This window comes from Nyctibius grandis, chromosome 4 (assembly GCF_013368605.1).
Source record: "Nyctibius grandis isolate bNycGra1 chromosome 4, bNycGra1.pri, whole genome shotgun sequence".
Classification (NCBI taxonomy): domain Eukaryota; kingdom Metazoa; phylum Chordata; class Aves; order Nyctibiiformes; family Nyctibiidae; genus Nyctibius; species Nyctibius grandis.
Genome location: NC_090661.1, coordinates 87,558,045 through 87,576,426, shown reverse-complemented (window position 1 = coordinate 87,576,426; position 18,382 = coordinate 87,558,045). Strand labels below are relative to the sequence as shown.

At 36.9% G+C, this 18,382-nt stretch overlaps 1 protein-coding gene across 5 annotated transcripts in view; it reads right to left on the bottom strand.

The window, feature by feature from the left end:
• The window catches only part of CPEB3 (cytoplasmic polyadenylation element binding protein 3), a 95,797-nt gene that overhangs the window by 28,158 nt on the left and 49,257 nt on the right, over nucleotides 1-18,382 (bottom strand). For all 5 annotated transcript variants that reach the window (XM_068397579.1, XM_068397577.1, XM_068397575.1 and 2 more), the window contains exons 5-6: nucleotides 5,825-5,992; nucleotides 3,855-3,944 (exon numbers count right to left, since the gene is read on the bottom strand). In XM_068397579.1, coding sequence (XP_068253680.1) covers nucleotides 3,855-3,944; nucleotides 5,825-5,992 — 258 coding nt within the window. The remainder of the gene's footprint in view (nucleotides 1-3,854; nucleotides 3,945-5,824; nucleotides 5,993-18,382) is intronic.

Genomic DNA, 18,382 nt, shown 5'->3' with positions numbered 1-18,382 from the left:
TACAGATGCTTAGAACTAGAAATAGCAACCTCTTATACACATTGTCAGCTGTTATCAGCTTCTCTTGCCCACTTTCAGTGACCAAACAGCTGGGTGCCACCAGTTCCTCTTCTCTCAGCAACCTCAATATTGAACTCACTGGTAACCAACACGTCCTGTAAGGCCTGTTTGATCTATCAGATTATTTTGGGTTTGTTATTATAATAACCAAAACTCAACCATTAACCAAGCCAGATTGCTTTCCCAAACAGATGCTCACGGTGTATGGCAAGACTCAATAAGGGTAATGGAAACCTAGAATATCTGGTAAAACAGGAAAACCTGGATAATATAGATAGTATAGATGTGCTTGAGGAATATGGTGCAGACACATCCATCTTGATCTGCGATCCCCCAAGGTCCACAATCATAATGTTGGCACTGCACCGAAATAAGCCTTGTGTAACTCACCATGCTGGAGATTGCAGTTCAGCATATTCCACACACAACCAGTTTATGTCCATCAGGTCCAGCACTAAACTTGAGGTAATGTGCCTAAGCAGGCCTGTGGTGACACCATCCTGCTCAGGATGCCAAATCCAGGAAAACCTCCTTTGATCAAGCTCAAAGCTGCCAGAATGTTTCTGGACCCCAGCTATTCCTGAAAACAACTTACATGCCACTGCACCTAAACTAGTCAACCATACCAACTAATAAATTAGGTAATAAGGCTTGCTAGAACTGACTACGCATCTATGGCCTGACTTACCCACTAAACTAACCAGATAAAGCCCTCAGGGGGGTGGTGGTGGAGGTCACTAGACTGTAAGCAACATTTTATATCAATCAGATTTCATGCTTCATCAGATTAGCCATGGCTAATAGTTCCTGCAGCCTTTTGTTCCTAGCCCTAAGAATATCAACAAAATGCTCCTAATATAGTGCGACTATAGGGAATTCATATATTGCACCAACATAGTAAACATTCCACAAATTCAATAAATTATACCAATAAGTAGATACTGGAAGTCTGTATTAATACACTCAGGACTGTGATGGATGTCATCACCTGGATGTAACTATGAAGATAGAAAACTGTGATGTAAAACTGCCCCAGCGTAAAACTCAGCTGACTGTGCTGACCCATGGCATTAGCTACTGCTCTTGTCTGCTCCAGACCTCTAACTGAATGCTTATCAAAGCAAACAAACAAAAAAACACTGAACTTTGTTGTAAGTCCAGACACTGCCTACTGGTCTGACCCTACAGACATGAAGGAGTAATGAAAAAGGCTATCCATCAAAAGGACACTAAAGTCTCTCTGGAGGTGATGGCGTATTTTCGGAAAGAGCAGTGTTCAGTTTTTACTGCCAGTGGAGCACACTCAAAATAGGTGGGAGAAGCCTTGGAGGTCAGGCTTTATTAATGTGAGAACAAAGTTTAGCCTCCACATCATCCCCACCGCATTCCAACAATCCATTTTTCTTGTTTTCCTTTGAGATTGCTAGCACACAAAAACCAACTCATTCTGTCCTCTATAATTTGTCTTTTTTTTTTTTTTGGACATATTTTGCATTTGAAAGAATCATATTCAAAACGTCAGAGAATTTACAGACTAGCAGTGCAACATGGAAGAGAAGATATCTACAAAAAGGAAGGGAGAAAACATTTGAATTCGTGAGTATTTGACAGCTGAATAAGTCACATCACTGAATTTTGCACCAAGCATAATTTCAAATATCTCTTTTCATTTCACTGTAGTTTTTAAAGAAATGCCTGATAATGCATCAAAACAGCTTAAAATAAAAAAGTACAAAAAAAAAAAAAGACTTAATTTTAGTTCTAAAGGAACTTCTAATGAAAAACAGCAGTGGAGACATTTTATTGTGGTACATCTGTCAATGATTCGATAATAACTTTGGAAAAAAAGTACTCTTTATAAATATAAAATAGACCAAAAAGCTGTGAAAAAATAATAATACACATTCAAACTTTACCCTTTGAGTCCTGGTAATAACATTCTGTCTTCTATGCAGATGCTGCCTATATGGGATCACAGTAAATCAAGTACATTTGACCTACCGAGCTTAACATGACTGTAAGTGAATCTCAAAGACAGGAATGCAGGACGTATGATGCTGCAGCCCTGGTTGATAACTAAGAAGTCAGTTATAAATAAATCTGGAACAGTTGGGATTGACTGTTGTTTAGCACTTTCAGACAGACATTCAGGGCAACTGGCAGGGGCTTTGAAAGCTGTTTCCTATATTAGAATCATGATAAAAATAGAAGTGAGGCTCCATTCCCTTGTCTTCTGCTAAAATAGATCTTACTCAAAACCAGTTTTACAAGTTTGGCAAAGCATAACTAGTCCACTGTCAGATACAGACAAAATCATAATTGGAAGTCCCATGTTGATCTACCACGAATAGTTACTTATTGAATCAATAACAAAAACAAACAAAAGTGGAGAGTACTAGGAGATATGAAGGACAAGGAGAAGCTGGTTTTACTATATTTTTTTTAACTTCTAAGTGAAGGTACAGTCAGAATTCACTAGCCAGAAAGACCCTAAAGACCTTTAAAAACAAAATAAGAAGGGAATCATATATTTTACTAACTGTCCTCAGGAATATATGGGGGTTTTTTGAAGTTTGGGGTGTTTTGTTGCTGGTTTTGGGTTTTTTTTGTTTGGTTTGGTTTTAAATTCAAGAACAGATGTTGCATAATAACTACTGACAGCAAGGCTGAGTTGTGAGAATGGACGAGGAAAGAGGGAGCATGTATGGGTTTTTGTTCTGTTTTTAACTGCCCCAAATAATGTTCACAGGGCAAGCATTTGTCTCAAGAGTTTTCTTGCCTCCAGCACGTAAGCTTCCAGATAAATTAAGTTGGCTTTTATTTGTGTGGCTTTTACAGTCAAAATATATCTACCAAAATATTGTAGGATTAGCTAGTTCACTGACTGAACAGTCCATTGTTCTGCCAAAATAATCAGTGGCCTTAATGAGCAATTAAGAGCTTTCAGGGTCAGTGAGAACAGAAAACCTTAACATACAGGTCAGAAATTCTTTGTATAACTTCCTGCTACCGTTTCAGATCATAAGTGAACTCCCAAACTATATGCCAGAGGCACGCATGACTGAGAATAGAATGTATATAGTATAATACAAAATCATAGGAGAGACTAGGATACAATAAGAGCAATTTGATTTAGTCAAGTAACTCTCCCAAACAGGTTTTCCATAAGCTGCTCTTCCTAAACCAAAACAGGTCTGCATAATGTTTTGCTGACAGCTATGAAATTGCCCCACCTGCACACACTCTAAACCACCCTGAACCAAATCAGCTCCAAACTAGAAGCTCTGTGACCGTGGTGCGTGATGCCAGCCTGCCCTCTCTTAGCAGAGCAACTTGGGGCAGTTCAGCACCAGGTGAGCCCCAATGTTCTGAGCAGGATCACAGCTTCTTGGGTCAGAACACATACACACAAAGCAGACTCATGCTTCTCTACAAAATACTGGGTACTCAACCCACCAGTGACTTCCAGCTTTTATTCCTATAGTTTCTACAATATGCAAACTGCAACAGAATCAGCACTAGGAAATTTCTGCAACTTGCCTTCTAAAGTAAGCCTAGTATAAATTATGGCATGATTCAAGGACTCCAGGCTTCCTGAAGAAGTACACACACAGGACCACATTTCAGTCACTGAACTGTGTTTTTTCTGTCATGACAACTGCTGAAAATATGCTTGTTGAAAGAGAAAATCCATCATAAAGAGTCAAATCTTTTCTTTGTAATGGATTGCCACATTGCAGACATAGCTTCCTTTTACCAGAACAGCCTGCATAAATGTATTTTAAACTAATTACCTTTAGGTGGAAAATATGACTTGCTTTCAGCTTTGTGAGGCCAGTCCACCACAAGAGGTCCAAACCTACGAAAGCTGGCAGTGATCTCATCTACAAAAAACAAATGAGGCACCTTAGAGAGAATCTGAAGACTGACAGTGGTAATGTAAAAATTCTGACTTTAAAAAAAAAAAAAACAAAACAGACTATTTTCTACACCTATTAAGAGCAGTGAAAACTGCAACAGTGTACATAGAGGATGCCTAAATATTCTTTCACCTCTATGCTATACATGGCTGCTTAAAAAAGTAATTTTACATTCCACTAATGCAAGTTTGCAGCAGGATTAAATGCAAACATGATCTAGCAGAAGTGAATATGCTTCAGCTGCGGTCTATTTCTAATTATAGCCACAAAGCAGGGTCAGATGCAGCCACATGGGACTGACAGAGGAGCTACATGTCAGCATGGCCACTCCTTGTAGCACGCCCTAGAAAGCAGGCTGCACCAGGTCATGCGACTGTGGGATTTCATCTTCCTCAGTCCCTTCTGGAAATCTGCCTTCAATTACCAAGTTATTTCTTTGCTTTTTAAGCATCAATTTAGAAACACCGTGGAAAACACATCTCAAACTATCCTATAGGACAATTTTGTTTTACGTGCAAATGCTTCAGAAAAAAGTATTTGTAAGTTATTTTATTTAAAATCTTTTTTCCCCAATGCATTTATTTATGTACTTTAAAGAAAGAATTAGTTTAAAATTGTGTCTAACATGATGCTAGAAAGGTCAGAGCAACAATCCATCAGGAGAAAAGTTTGAAGACAAAGGCAGTGGTTTTCCAAGTTTTTGATTGCTGTTTAAGATATGTCCAGTTTATCTGACTCCATGAGCTGCAGGTCAGATTTTTCAAGCGACCAGAGCCACAAAACACATATTGCATAAATCGGGTGCTGAAGGAAAAAAGCGTTAACTGGAGTAAACCTCTCATGGAAGAGGGTAACAGCTCCCACGTGGCCATGTTGCTTCCTCCCAGGACAGGCAGGGCATATATTTTGATTGAGTGACCTAGCAGTGTTCATATCGGTTGTACCTGTTGGCCTACTTCTTCTTACAGCTGAGGATTCAGATTACCCAGCAGTCCCTGTATCAACAGTCCTGCAACTCATGATGTGATATGGGAACTGCATTTGAGCTGTTTGTAAACCATAGATTGGCAACTAATAATATTTCTTTATTAAAATTGCACATGCTTTAGGCTTCAATTTAGTAGACCAGATTCGAAGATCACTCTCTTTTCATTATAAGGCATCCTAAAATTCCCTATGTATGCCACTTGAAGCTAGATAGTGCTGGATTCCAGCTATAATATGAAAAATACACCAAAAACTGTCACAATTTTGGTTTGTGAGTCAGGGTGTGTGAAGGCACACACAAGTAGAGCAGATATTGATTGAGATTGAGAAAAAACCTGACCATACTGCTAAGATGGTTATTATTTTGTAACCATATTAATTGCCGTACATTTCTCAAGTGAACATTGCATATATGCTGGATATAAGAGCTGATTAATTTTAATTAATCAGGCTTTAGCCTGATTTATTTTGGTAAGGACTGTATTAAGAGAGTCCTTAAAGTCAACTGCATCTTTTAAAAAGAACAGGGAAAGACTACGGAGGAGTGACAGAACCCACTGAAGTTCCCTTTTTCAGCTTTCCCACTTTACATACATGGGAACACATGATGCTATTTCAGTTTAGAAGACCTGCTGTGCAGGCATTTCTGTCTCCGTCTCTTCTGATCTACAGTATAAAAGAATGTCAAGTAAATTCTCAGGTGTTGCGGGGGGTGGTGTTTGTTTTAAATAATGCCACAAGCACTACAAATTACATACCTGGGAAAATACATTTGTTTTTATGAAAACCTGACCTTTTTAAAGTAATTATATAAAAGCCAATTCCCACATCTCACCAATGTAACTTATTCACAGTACCTTCATCAATGTCAGGAGGAAGACCTCCAACAAACACCTTTCTAGAATAGCGTTCCACTCTTTCACCATTCTGACAGCGTGTTGGAGAGCTGAGACCCGATGATAAAGACTGATCACCATGACTGTCGTCTAGGAAGCCATCTTCAAAAGGAAACAGTGAAGACCGACCTGTAACAGATTTTGTAGTATCTATAGTTAACACTATTTCCTGGAAAAGTAAATATTTCAGTAAAAAATGATATATTTTCCTTTTACTGTTTTGCTTTAACAGAATTTGCATTAAAGGGACCAGCCAAGTGGTCCAGTTATCCAAATGATGTTCGTTAGTATTGCTTCTATTTTTCCAAGTCTGTATTATCCTTACAAGACAATAAACCTAATTTAGCTTTAAAACAAACCCTTGAAATAGCTAGCAATGAAAACCAACAAGTTATCTGATGAAATTGTGTGCCATAGCTATAGAAAGAACCTTTGTAAGATTTACATTTCAAACCGATTCTTAAGAGATTTAAATCTTCCATAACAGATCTTGAAGGAATGATCTTAAAGAGCAGATCCCTCAAGCCACTGCACTGCAGAGCTTTACAGGGTCCTAACCACAAGGGCTGCATCAGTTCCTCCTCAAGTGAACGAAGGCCCAGTCTGAGTAGTGGGGCAAACAGCAAAATAAACATAGAAAAGCTTTGTATTGTGGATATTAAACATATAGGCAAAGCAAGAAGCTCAGCTAACAAGAAAAAAAAAAAAATCTTTAAAATCTTACTAAATAAACCACAAAACTTGCACTTGAAGAAAAAAGTTGTTAGCTAGGACAGCCTGTCAAGCTGTTACTCAGTGTTAAACACCCTTTCAGTAACAAATTAATAAAAAGCACCATAAATGGCTGTTACTCAGTTTGTTAATGAAAAGTAAAGAATTTGTGATCATCTGATGCAATTAACTTCTTGCTATTACTACCAAAGTATACACACATTATTTTAAGAACAGATTTATTAACCCAGGAGATAAAGAAATATTCAAAGTCTGTATGTAAGCAACATAGCAGAACACGCCAACTTTATAATATTTAATAATTCCCTGTACCCAAGCTGAAAAATAAATCCTGCCACGTAGAGACATGTATAAATGGGAACCCCATCTCAACTCTGAAAAGACTAATTGTCCCCTCATATCATGGAGGATTTCTCCCAGGGATGGAATTATTATTAATTGATACAAACAGTTTATAGTGGGGTTAATTACAAATATAAATAGCAGGGCACATAATTAAATTCAAAGGTAATGGATCACATGAAACTGACTTCCAGCAAGACCTAAGGAAGAATTCATACCATACTGGTATTAACAGCACAGGGAAGTACAGGAAATAGAAACAGTGGCAAGGAGAAAAATCAAGATATGCAGAGGGACACTAGCCACAAAAATGCATACACTGAAAATACCAGTAATAGAGTCTCCAGTAGAAAAGGACAGATTACGAAAAGAAGCAGCAAGCCTATATATGGAAAACAAGCTAACAAACAAAAGCCAGGAAAGATGTTCTGACTGACACAAGACACCAGACTGATTTTTGTATGAACACCAGGCACTAAAAGTCTTCATTAGAAGGAATATATTGAATGCACAACATTGACAGAGATCACAGATACAAAAATCCACTGAAGCAAAAATCCTACTGTGCTTTTAAGCACCAACATAAAAAACAGGGTAAGTGCCACAATCAGAGAATAATTTAGAGATGCTGCTTTTCAAAGTCTAGTATAACTGGTTATCAGAAACGGTGGGTTTAGAGCATAAAACAGGAAAGACTATTGATGACTATTCCATTAATGGCCAAACAGGTCATGCACATATATAAACATATGCATTTCAGCATAAAAGAGAACACATGCATGAGAGAAATAATAATTAGGAAGGCTAAAATTGTGTAAAAATATCAAGTCAGAAAACCCATTGATAAGTAGGAAATTTGAAAATATCCATAAGATGCTAACATTACTAAGAAGCTAAATAATTTTTTTAATTCCCACACCCTCAACCTACCTTCTTTTAAAAAATAAAACAAACAACAAACATGAGCCATTAGTGGAAGTTAACATACCAAATAGCTACTAGAATAAGGTGTTCAACTAAAATACAGGTCTATAGAGGAGGCTGAATAAGTGCTGAGTTCTGAAGGAAGTAATAAAAATGCAGAGCAGCTTAAAAAGCAAGATATCACCTCTTATGCCAGATGCTTGACAGTCTGCAAGCATTGTACTCCTCTTAAGTAAATGCAAAAGATGATCTAAAAATTTATAGTTAAGTAAAGTATACATTTAAAATAACGGGAAGCATACAGACAAGGGAATAGGGAATGATTGTTCACTGTCTCTTCCAGTAAGGGGAAACTAAAATGCATTAAATGCCATCAGTACATGGCAAGACTGAAAGCAAGTCAAACTGTGGAACCCCTTGCCACAGGCGTCTTAGGATGCTGAAAAGTTTATGTAGATTCAGGAAAGGGAATAAGCAAGAACAGGAGAAAAACCCATTCTGAAGCAATAAATATTGAGACATCACCTCAAGAAACTCCCAGAGGCAAATCTCTGGGAGAGTATTATGGAAAAGCATCACTAAATGCCCTATTTTTATACTCCTGCACCCCTCCCCTGGCATCTCTGAGCTCTCAGTGTAGCAGAATAGATTTTGGGCTGATTTCCCATAGCTGTGCTTACATCTGTACCTGAAAAACTGGTTGTAAAAGTTAAAAACAAGGTACCTAAAAGAACATGACTCAACAGCTTTAAGCATGATACCTACAAAGAAATGCTCGCCTCTTTACTCAAAGAAAACAGAGGATCAAGTAGAGAACCGATAGGTTATGGCAAGCCCCAAGACATTTCTGACAAAACCTCTTCTCACTGAAGATGCTTAATCACAGTGACAAAATCAAACATTAATTTAAATATCCAAGTATAATAAACATGAAATGAGTCCCTGCACAGATTCACCTCTGGGTACTCTGCATATTACCACAATGCAAATGGTAAAAACAATAATAGGGAGGGATACATGAGAACATTTGATAAACAGCACATAATTTTTAACAGACTATTGTAAAATTTCATGTTTCTTCACGTTAAGAAAGCTCAAACCAACATTATAAAATTCAAGGTAATGAAAAAGCATGAGTATCACAGACTTTAATATTGTATGAATAAGGCAAGTCACAAAATCCCTAACATTATTGATAAGACACACGCACACACACACAAATCTACTTGTTACTATAGAAAAGCCTGAATTTCACATAGGAAACAATTATTATGGAGTGAAACATGCTTTTTGATATAGTAAAAAAAATTCTGAAAGTCAAGCACATTCAGAACTTGTTTGCCCTGTTTTGACATCACTACAATTTGTATAAAACAGCCTACACTGTGTTCATCTCAATTCCTGCCACATTATTATATTTCACATCTACAAGTAAACATGAGTTGCAAGAAGTTAATAATTTCCAACTGATTCCCACATTCTTCCCTACTTTGGTGCCATTTGATTAACCTGGAAACACTTCCCACAATCTTAAAATCAAATTAAACAGTGTTCACATGCACAGAGAGTATACAATATTATATACTCCACATACTTTCCAATTTATTTCAGTGGCATGAGAGCACTGAAGAAGTATTACGATGCTTTCAACATCTGTTAACAATAGCCTGTTCTCTGGAAGCGGCGAAAAATAGGAAGGTAAGTTTGTGGGGAAAACTTAAGTCTTGTCTGTTTTAGCTATCAAATACACAGTAAAACCAGTTGGCTTTGAACAAAATCAGCTTAAATTCTATATTATAAACTGTGTTAGTACAGCCTGTACAGCCTACTACCTCGATCCATACATATGTGCAAACTACAAGTTACTTATACGCTAATTAGCTTGCTTGTACGGCTAGGTTTGTCTCCAAGCTTCTTCACAAATGTAATGCAAATTCTACATTTTGAAAAGGAAGCAATGTCACATGCATAGCTCTCACAGAACATACATGAAAAAGAAGATAAAATGAAGTTTAATGCCAAAGTACCCCAAGCAGATGGCACTGCCCAACTCTAATCGTTAAAAGCTGCAATCTTCACTGTTATTTTCTCAACAAAAACCAGTCTGTGTAAGCTACAGCACAGTACATGAATGTAACCTACATTAGTGGCTTTCTTGGTAGTCAGCGAGCTTGCTATTGTCCATGTTCATTAATCTCTCAGAATAAACTTATATGCAGCACTGTACATTTGTAAAGTGTTTTCAGTCTGCTTTTATTTTTTAAGGGTTGCCTATGATGAAATAAAGTTTAAATGTGCTCAAACGTTGTATCTTTTTTAATTATTATTTTCAATATTCACTGTTGAGGACAGTTATTAGTATTGGTATTCAACAACATTCTACCTAAGGCAATCCAATGTAATACTCAAGTGTAATATCCAGTGAAAGGTGTTTCATCTAAGAAAAAAAGTGGTTTTGAAACGTTCAGGGCACTAGCTAAACATTGCAGTTTTACAAAAAAAAACAAACCTGAAAACAATCTTGGTTTTGGTACACTACACATTTAAAGTCGTAAATACATGTCATGAAATAGTCTACATTCAGTCATCCTCCAGTTCACTGGTAATAGCAACACACTTGAAGTTATCAGCTCAAGATCGTCATTGCTTTAAGCTGCTACTAAAAGGGAGATGTTTTGTAAACAAAGAATATGAGATTGATTTATATGAAACAATTGATCAACCAAATAATGTTAAAATTTGTAACACCATCTTATCATAAGAGAACTAAATATTTATTTCTCCCACTATTCAGCAAACAAAACATTTAATAAATACTTTTACCTCTTCTCCGCCCATAGCTCCTGGCTGCATGTAAACACAGAAGAAAATTGTCGGTACAGCTGTCATTAGATTTGGCTCCAAAAGCAAAGAAAATGTAGCTTCTACCTCTTCTCTTTTTCCCCTCCCACCATAAAGAAGGAAAAGACAGTCAAAAAGTGAAAGATGAAATTCAAACAGCCCAAGACAAGAGAAAAAGTTTGAAGATGACACAGCCAGGAGGGAAAAAAAGCAGAAGGAAAAAAAAAAAGGAACATACCTTCTGTGTAAGTTTTCTACATAGCAAAGGTATTAAAAAATCAGGCATATCAGACTTAGAGTACTATAATATGGTTTTAAGAGGCAATAAACATCATCAACAATAATCCTAATTAAAAGAATTAATTTTGCATTTTATTAATTCATTTTGGAGAACATATTTTACAATTATATTTCAATTTAAATAATTAGCCATCTGTAAATACTAAAATCCTACCAAAACAATATGTACTCAATAGCCAGTATGTTCAGACGAATAAACACAGATTGACAAAATGTCTTTATAACTACCAGAATTAATACAGCGTTTCAATGAGACATGCATCAATGGCAAAATCCACAATGTTGTACAAGTGTAGAAGCATATTTTGTGACATAACGGGAAAGGCAAAAAGCAGCATTTTTTTATCTGAAATTTTAGAATACCAGAAAATAATCTGGAAAACTGTGTCTTTGACACAGGGACTTGAATCTGTCACAAAAGATATCTGTGGTCTTCCGAGGCAATCAAATGTGGAAGGCCAGGGATCAGGTAGAGTTTTTCAACAGAAAGTGAGCTTAGGCAATAGGTAATAGAGCCTTGTTTTGTTTCTTTCTCTCTTCATTGTTACATGATTTGTGTTCCTCCTCCTTCCCAACCCCACCTCTTATTTCCAAAACTAACACATGCCTTCCAATCCTGCCCTCCACACCCAGGTGTTAGGTGTGATTCCTTTAGCTCTCCCTACAATCCCCCTTAGCCCACTTCACCTAGTTCCCACTCCCTCCTTCTATATCCCAAGTGTCCTCTACCATAAAACCTTCCATTCTTCCCATTTTTTCTACTTCCATCTTCAAATGCATGTCCTGGAGTGTCCCACCATACCCCTCAGCTTTCCCTACCTACTTTTCTTTGGCCAGCAATTACATGACAGAACAGTTGTGGCTTGCTGAGAACTGCTCATCTGCTGACTGGTCCCCTGGCTGTCACCTCTGAGTGGCCCCAGGGGCTACGGAAAGCAAGGCTGAACCTCCTTCAGCACAGGCACTATTAACCTCTCTTCTGTCCAAGTAGCTTCTTTAGCTTCTTCCTCAAGCCCTGAAGGAAGAAACATGGTCTCAGACACCATACACCTGTGTCTTTTTCTCCCACCATCAATGAGGCCACAAAAGAGCAGCTACACAAGTATTTCATTAGGGGGATTAAAAAATTTCAAGGGCTATGATGAACTGCTTCACAATTTATGTTTAACATAAAGACAGTAGAAGCTATTCTTGTAAACAACTATTCAGCACAGTGAGGTAGTTGGTAAGCCCTGAAACAGACTCCGCTCCCTGCACAGCAAGCGATAGGCAGAATTAATACTAGAGTTGGCTTTGCAGCAAGAATAAAATTAATCCTCCTCCTTTCTAGTTACTGCTAAACCCATATTTCATCACTTACTATCATGGCAAAGAATCACTGTCAGACCTCATGTAGCAAGTCCTTGTCTTGCTGAATGCCCATACACCTAAAACTAAGCATGTATCAAGGTACAGCTATCAAGAAGTTTTGAAAGTAATTTATTTGAACGAGGTTTCTCAAACAGAATGCTACCAATCTAAAAATTAAATAAAGAAGCATTACTTTAGTATGAGATGAAAAAGACTTCTGTGTTTCTTTTTAAGAAAAGAAAGCTTTATATGCTTAATGTAAACACTTAGGCTCTGAACAAGATAATAGTCCATGATGGCAGAAATCTACCAGACTTCTGTAATTTTAGAATAACCTATTGCCATTCACATATTATAACACTTCTATGTTATACTGCACTGCATATTACCTTTATCTTATATATGCACTCACACACATAATCTTTATGTCCATAAAAAAGTTTTACCGAAGGTATATTTACAATTGCCTGTAAATTCTAGGGGGAAAATAGTGCAATCCACCTAAACAGGAAGACAGTCAGCCTAGTCAGCTTTTGCCAATTTAAAAACATTGCATCACATTTAGTCACTCAACGAAGGTGAATTTTCACCATTTTTGATTATATTTTATATACATACACACACACATAAAATTTGAAAATGAACTCAATTTTATCCAGTTTACATTAAAATGTTACTTTTTCCAACAAGTTGACAGTTATTCAGCACAGCAACAATGTCAACACACACTTTATTATGCTGTTTACACAGGATGCAAAATAAGAATGTGTCATTTGAGACAAGTTAATAAAAAATACCCATCTTGTTCATAAGTCAAAGTTCGGAGCACAACAGATTTAATAGAAAGAATGGCTTATCAGGTAAATTTCATAACACCTCCAGTTTCAGTAAATATTTTAGAAAATAAACAATTTAGAAATTATTCTTGAATGAAGACATTTGGGAGCCAAGAAAATTATTGCACTGTTACAAACAATGAAATTACCAGTGTTATATACCTGGGCAATTGGGCAATTCCAACAGAAGACAAAAGAAAAGAGACTGGGAGCTCCCAAAATTGTACCCACCATCGATGAAGCCACTCCCATATACTGCTTTTGGTGTCAAATATGAACACCATTTTGCACAGAAAACCAAAATTCAACACAAAACTGATTCTTTCCTAGGTACCTCACAGAACATTACAGTATTAATGAAAACATAGCTGCTTTAAGAAGTGATGACCGGATTTTCCCAAGTAAAATGTGAAATTGTTGCAGGCAGGCACTGATCAGTTGTTCAACTCCCAGAACCATCACCACTGTGTTAGTGTTTTTCCATCCCTTTGCAACTTTCTTTAACTGACAGGTAGAAAGTTATATAACCACTATGTCCCAAATTGCAGGTACTCAAATACAAAGGAACAATACATTCTTTTTTACTTTCTGATAGCTCACCTCATCCCAGAAGTTGAGTGTATTTTTATAAACATGAAACTGTATGTTGAAGAACAGAACTCTAAGCTTTTAAAAAAACAAGGAAAACAAACTCCCCAAACACCAAATCTTGCAATACAATTAAGTAAATTTAGTGCTAATGCTATTGGAATACCCAAAAGCCTGCAGCTAAGGTTACCCATTGTTGCAAGAAATCAAAACACACTCAACTGAAATGCTCAAATTTTAACTGCATCTCAAAGGAAGCTATATGACACTGATGAAAAAGAACCTTAAAGGCTTGTATTTTGCAAACATCTATCTGGCAGTTACTCCAAAACTCCTGAGATAACATGGTTTATGAGATGAGCATAGCTGCAAGACACACAATATAGCCCTCAAGGATTCAGAAGGAAGGAGCGACCTAACAACCCTTGCCTATGGTCCTAGAAAGGCAGAGGACCAGAACATCCACAGCACGACAACTTTGGCGAGAGAAAAAAAGTTCTTTGGATGAAGGAAGTTACTCTGCTGTTTAAAGTTACTCTTGCTCAGTTAATATACATCCTGAAAACCAACAATACAATCAAGCAACAGAACGTTGCTTTATTGTATATCAACAAATAAACCATCTTCATTCTTCAGCTCACTAAGGCTGGGAATAAGTTTGGTTTTGCTCTGTTATTTGTGTTGGAAGGTTCCAACACAAAAAGGGACATTGTGCAATTTGTGTGATAAAGCAAACCATGTAAATAAATACCAGAATTGCACAAACGATTTCTGAGAATTATTAGTAGTACAGCAGGTGTTCTGCAATTTACTTAAAAGAGAGGAAACCAAGTGACAACCTACAGAAAAGAAAGGACTTTGACTAAAACATTCTTATAAACTTATTCTTAGTATATGTTAAAACATAGACATGAACCATATAGTTCAGCTAGAATACCTACGAGAGCTCATACGCAATGCGCTGCTGGGTAAGACTAATGAACCACCCAGACAACTATTCAGTCTTCAGTAGTGACACTAGAAAGAGCATGTTAGACTGGCCGCTATCAGTGATGTGTTTCTCTTCTCTCCCTTTAGCATTCATAGTCATTGGGTGAAACATGTTACAAGGCACACTCTCACCTACTTCTAATACCTGCTTAAAGGCCTTTTGTTAACAATTTGTCTAATGCTTTTTTGAACCTGCTGATACTATCTGCTTCCACAAATTCCTGTGGCAGCAAGTTCCAAAAGTAAACTACAGAAGCACTTCCTTTTGTGAGTTTTAAATGGATCTACCAGAAGTTTCACCAATTGTCTCATTAGTTCTCGTTCTGTGGAATATGGTGAACAGCAGTTTTGCATTCCCCTGTGATTTTTCTAAGGCTCCATCTCATTCACCTTTAGCCTTCTCCTCCCCAAACTGAAGCGTTTCAGCTTCTTTAACCTCTTGGTAACTCAGCGGTCACAATAGAAACAGACTATAAGAAAGAATAATTATAAGATCCAGAGAAAATGGTATTCTAGTGGTTACCTATTTTGATAACACAAAATAAAGGAAAAGCATAGCTAACCAAAAAAAAAAAAAAAAAATTAAGCTTCCACAGGGGATAGAGAAAATTGAAATAGAGCAGTGAAACTGATGTTCGTTATCAGCCTCATTAGCTTTACCCAAGGCTGCAAAGACAAAAAGTTTAGAAACCCAAAGTTATGTGCTGTCACGGTTTTAATTTATTCCTATGGAATAATCCTATTCCATAGGAAGGCCATGAGAACACTTTTCCACAAAAAACTATGCATGCTTTAGGGTTGTACTGGTTTACTATTCTGGTCTCAAATCACACCTGTAACTGGGCCAGATATATTCATATAAGGCTTGTAGTATGCACTGTTCACAATAAACGTCAGTTACAAGACAACAGAAAATAAAAATCGGTGGTGATGACTACACAAAAGCTCAACCTCAACGTGTATCATCTGACATGACTCAATTAAATGCTGACACAAGACATCAGTACCAGAAGGCGTAATAATAACTTACAGTTCAATATCCCTGTGAACCAAGCCTTTGAAGTTAAGAAACACTTGTGAAAACAAAAACCACCTTACTTCATCTTCTGGAGACAACAGATATTAGTCATGTGAAACAATGAGTATCCACTCTAACAGCTTAATCTCTAGTCAAGGGTTCAATTTTTACAGATCAGAAACTGTGGGGAAAAGTCCCCCTGGGAACACAGCTAGCTACACAAGGGAGAAAGCCAGTAGAACAATTAACAAGCTTGACTGAAACACAATCACATTCTTAAAACATAGTTTTTTATGAAGCCAATCAATCACATGTTGGTATTTATTCAACATGTTACTATCATCAAGAAAATATTCTGTATAGAAACTTGAGTATTGTTCACCTACATCAAGCAGATCAAAAGCTTTCAGCAGCTTCATTATGGCTTAATTAAATAACTTGCGAGAGAGAACTTTCTGGAGAACCTTTTCAAATGCATCAAACCTTATTAAAAATCTGACAACTTAAGTCTATGGACAAGCTGATGTACTTCCAGTATGTTCATATAGGAGATAACATTGCTAAATCAATTCGTTGACTTGTCTTTTAAATCAGATGCTGACACAAGACATCAGTACCAGTTTTCACACAGTTGGGAGGTCTATGAAAGGCAGTAGCTAAAGCAGAAGCAGTTTGAGTAACTTAATTTGTAGCAATCAATGTAAAAAGATTATATGTACATAAACGTCGTTTAGAATTAATTCAACATTTTTACTAACTAAAATAGGAGTCAAGGTTGACAAGAACAGTTTGCCTACAAAGATGAGGCCAGTGCTTGAACCAGCATGAATTTACTGCATATAAAATACTATTTCTTGAATAACAATTTCAGGATTTTACCTAGATAAGAAGCAAGCTGATAAATGAACATGACATGATAAAACTCAGTAAGTCATGTGCATAAAAGTATGGGGAAAAATAAGAATTACATTTAGGAGAATAAAGAATTAAACTTGGTTCACTGTATTAACTTTTGGGTTCCTTGCCATAGTGTGTCTGTACTGAGCTTTATGTACACATAAATCTATTTGCTTCCAAAGAAAGTTTTCTATATATTAATCTGTTATTTGAAGAACACTCGCCCCACTTTTTCAGAGATAGCATTTGCAGTTATTTTTACTGCAGTATGTCTCAGCATTTGAGATTTGAGGAGTTATTTTTCATGATGAGCAATGCAACAGAACAGCTTGTTTAAGAAAATAATGCTCTTTCCTCCCCTTCTTCTACAGCTAGAAAAGCTGTTCGCAAAGAACAAGACTTGTATCCTCCAGTCTTTAAAAATGGTCTTTGAAAGAAAACATATAATCCAAATAATTTCAGTTTTGGGATTGGGGTGAATTATTGCTCATCTAAGAGTGGTTCAAAAGGTGATTCTCAATTTCCACTGATAGATGGGCTGGATGTGTGATAGGTGCTGTGATAATTTGGTGATATTAGCCTGAACAGTCCCTTCTGGTTCACTTTTTTCCAATGCTAGCAATGCAAGCATTACAACAATCTCCCTGATAACATATGTTGACATACATACGCAATTGAATCCCATCATCAGAAAAACACGATCTACATGCAAGCTGTAGGCGTTTAAGGCCCACACATCGGAAGTCAAACACTTATCAAACATGTGAACTGCATTTGATATTCAAAACTATTTAAACAGCTTAGGTCTTCCTTCCTTAGGCATATTGAGCAGCCAAGCGTCTGTGCAGGAGGGAGGGCTTATCTTTTTCCATTTGTTTTAGTTTAAAAAATAGATTCATGATAAAACTCACACTCCAAATAGCCAGGCTGATAGGAACTTCCTTTATATTGTTTCCAATCTACCAAACCTAATTCCAGACTGCAGTCTCATCTTTTCTAGCATCATATATAATGCTTGTGGAATAGCCTGGCAAATCTTGTTCTTAAAATTCCGCAGAAACAGATGGCACTCACCCACAATAGAGAGGATCACATAGATGAAAGGAAAGCACATTGATGAGGTTATGAGGCAGGAAAAGTGGTGGGAAAAAAAAACAAACAAGAAGGTAGTAAAGAGCTACAAAGTTTCTTCTAAAAGGAAGAAAATTTAAGAAATCTTCCTCTGCTAGGAAAAGGCTTTAGCAGTCACTGATAAGAGATACTGCCTTCATTAACAGCCAAATTAGATCTCAGAAAGTGCAGATGCTAATACAAAAAATTTAAGGGAAGAAAGAGCATGTTTTATTGCTCCCCTGCCTTCTACCCCCCCCCCCCTTTTTTTTTTTTAATTAAACAGGTATAGAGGACACTTTGAGATATCAGCTAACCTGCCTCACAGTCCCCAAGGCAGCATCAATACTAACTGCTTGCACAGCTGGTTCTGAAAAACTTAAAGTTATGTATAAAGTGACAGTTCGCACACTCTGGGACTCTTACGAACCCTGCTGCCTTTGCTATGTCACACTTCACACATTCGTTTTTTCCCCTCCAGTTAAATAAATTCTAATCTCTTCACAATTAAATCAGGTCTAGTTTTGCAAACCTTATTACCTCTTTCAGTGTCTTTTATTCCTTTACATTATTCCTTATATGAGAATAAGC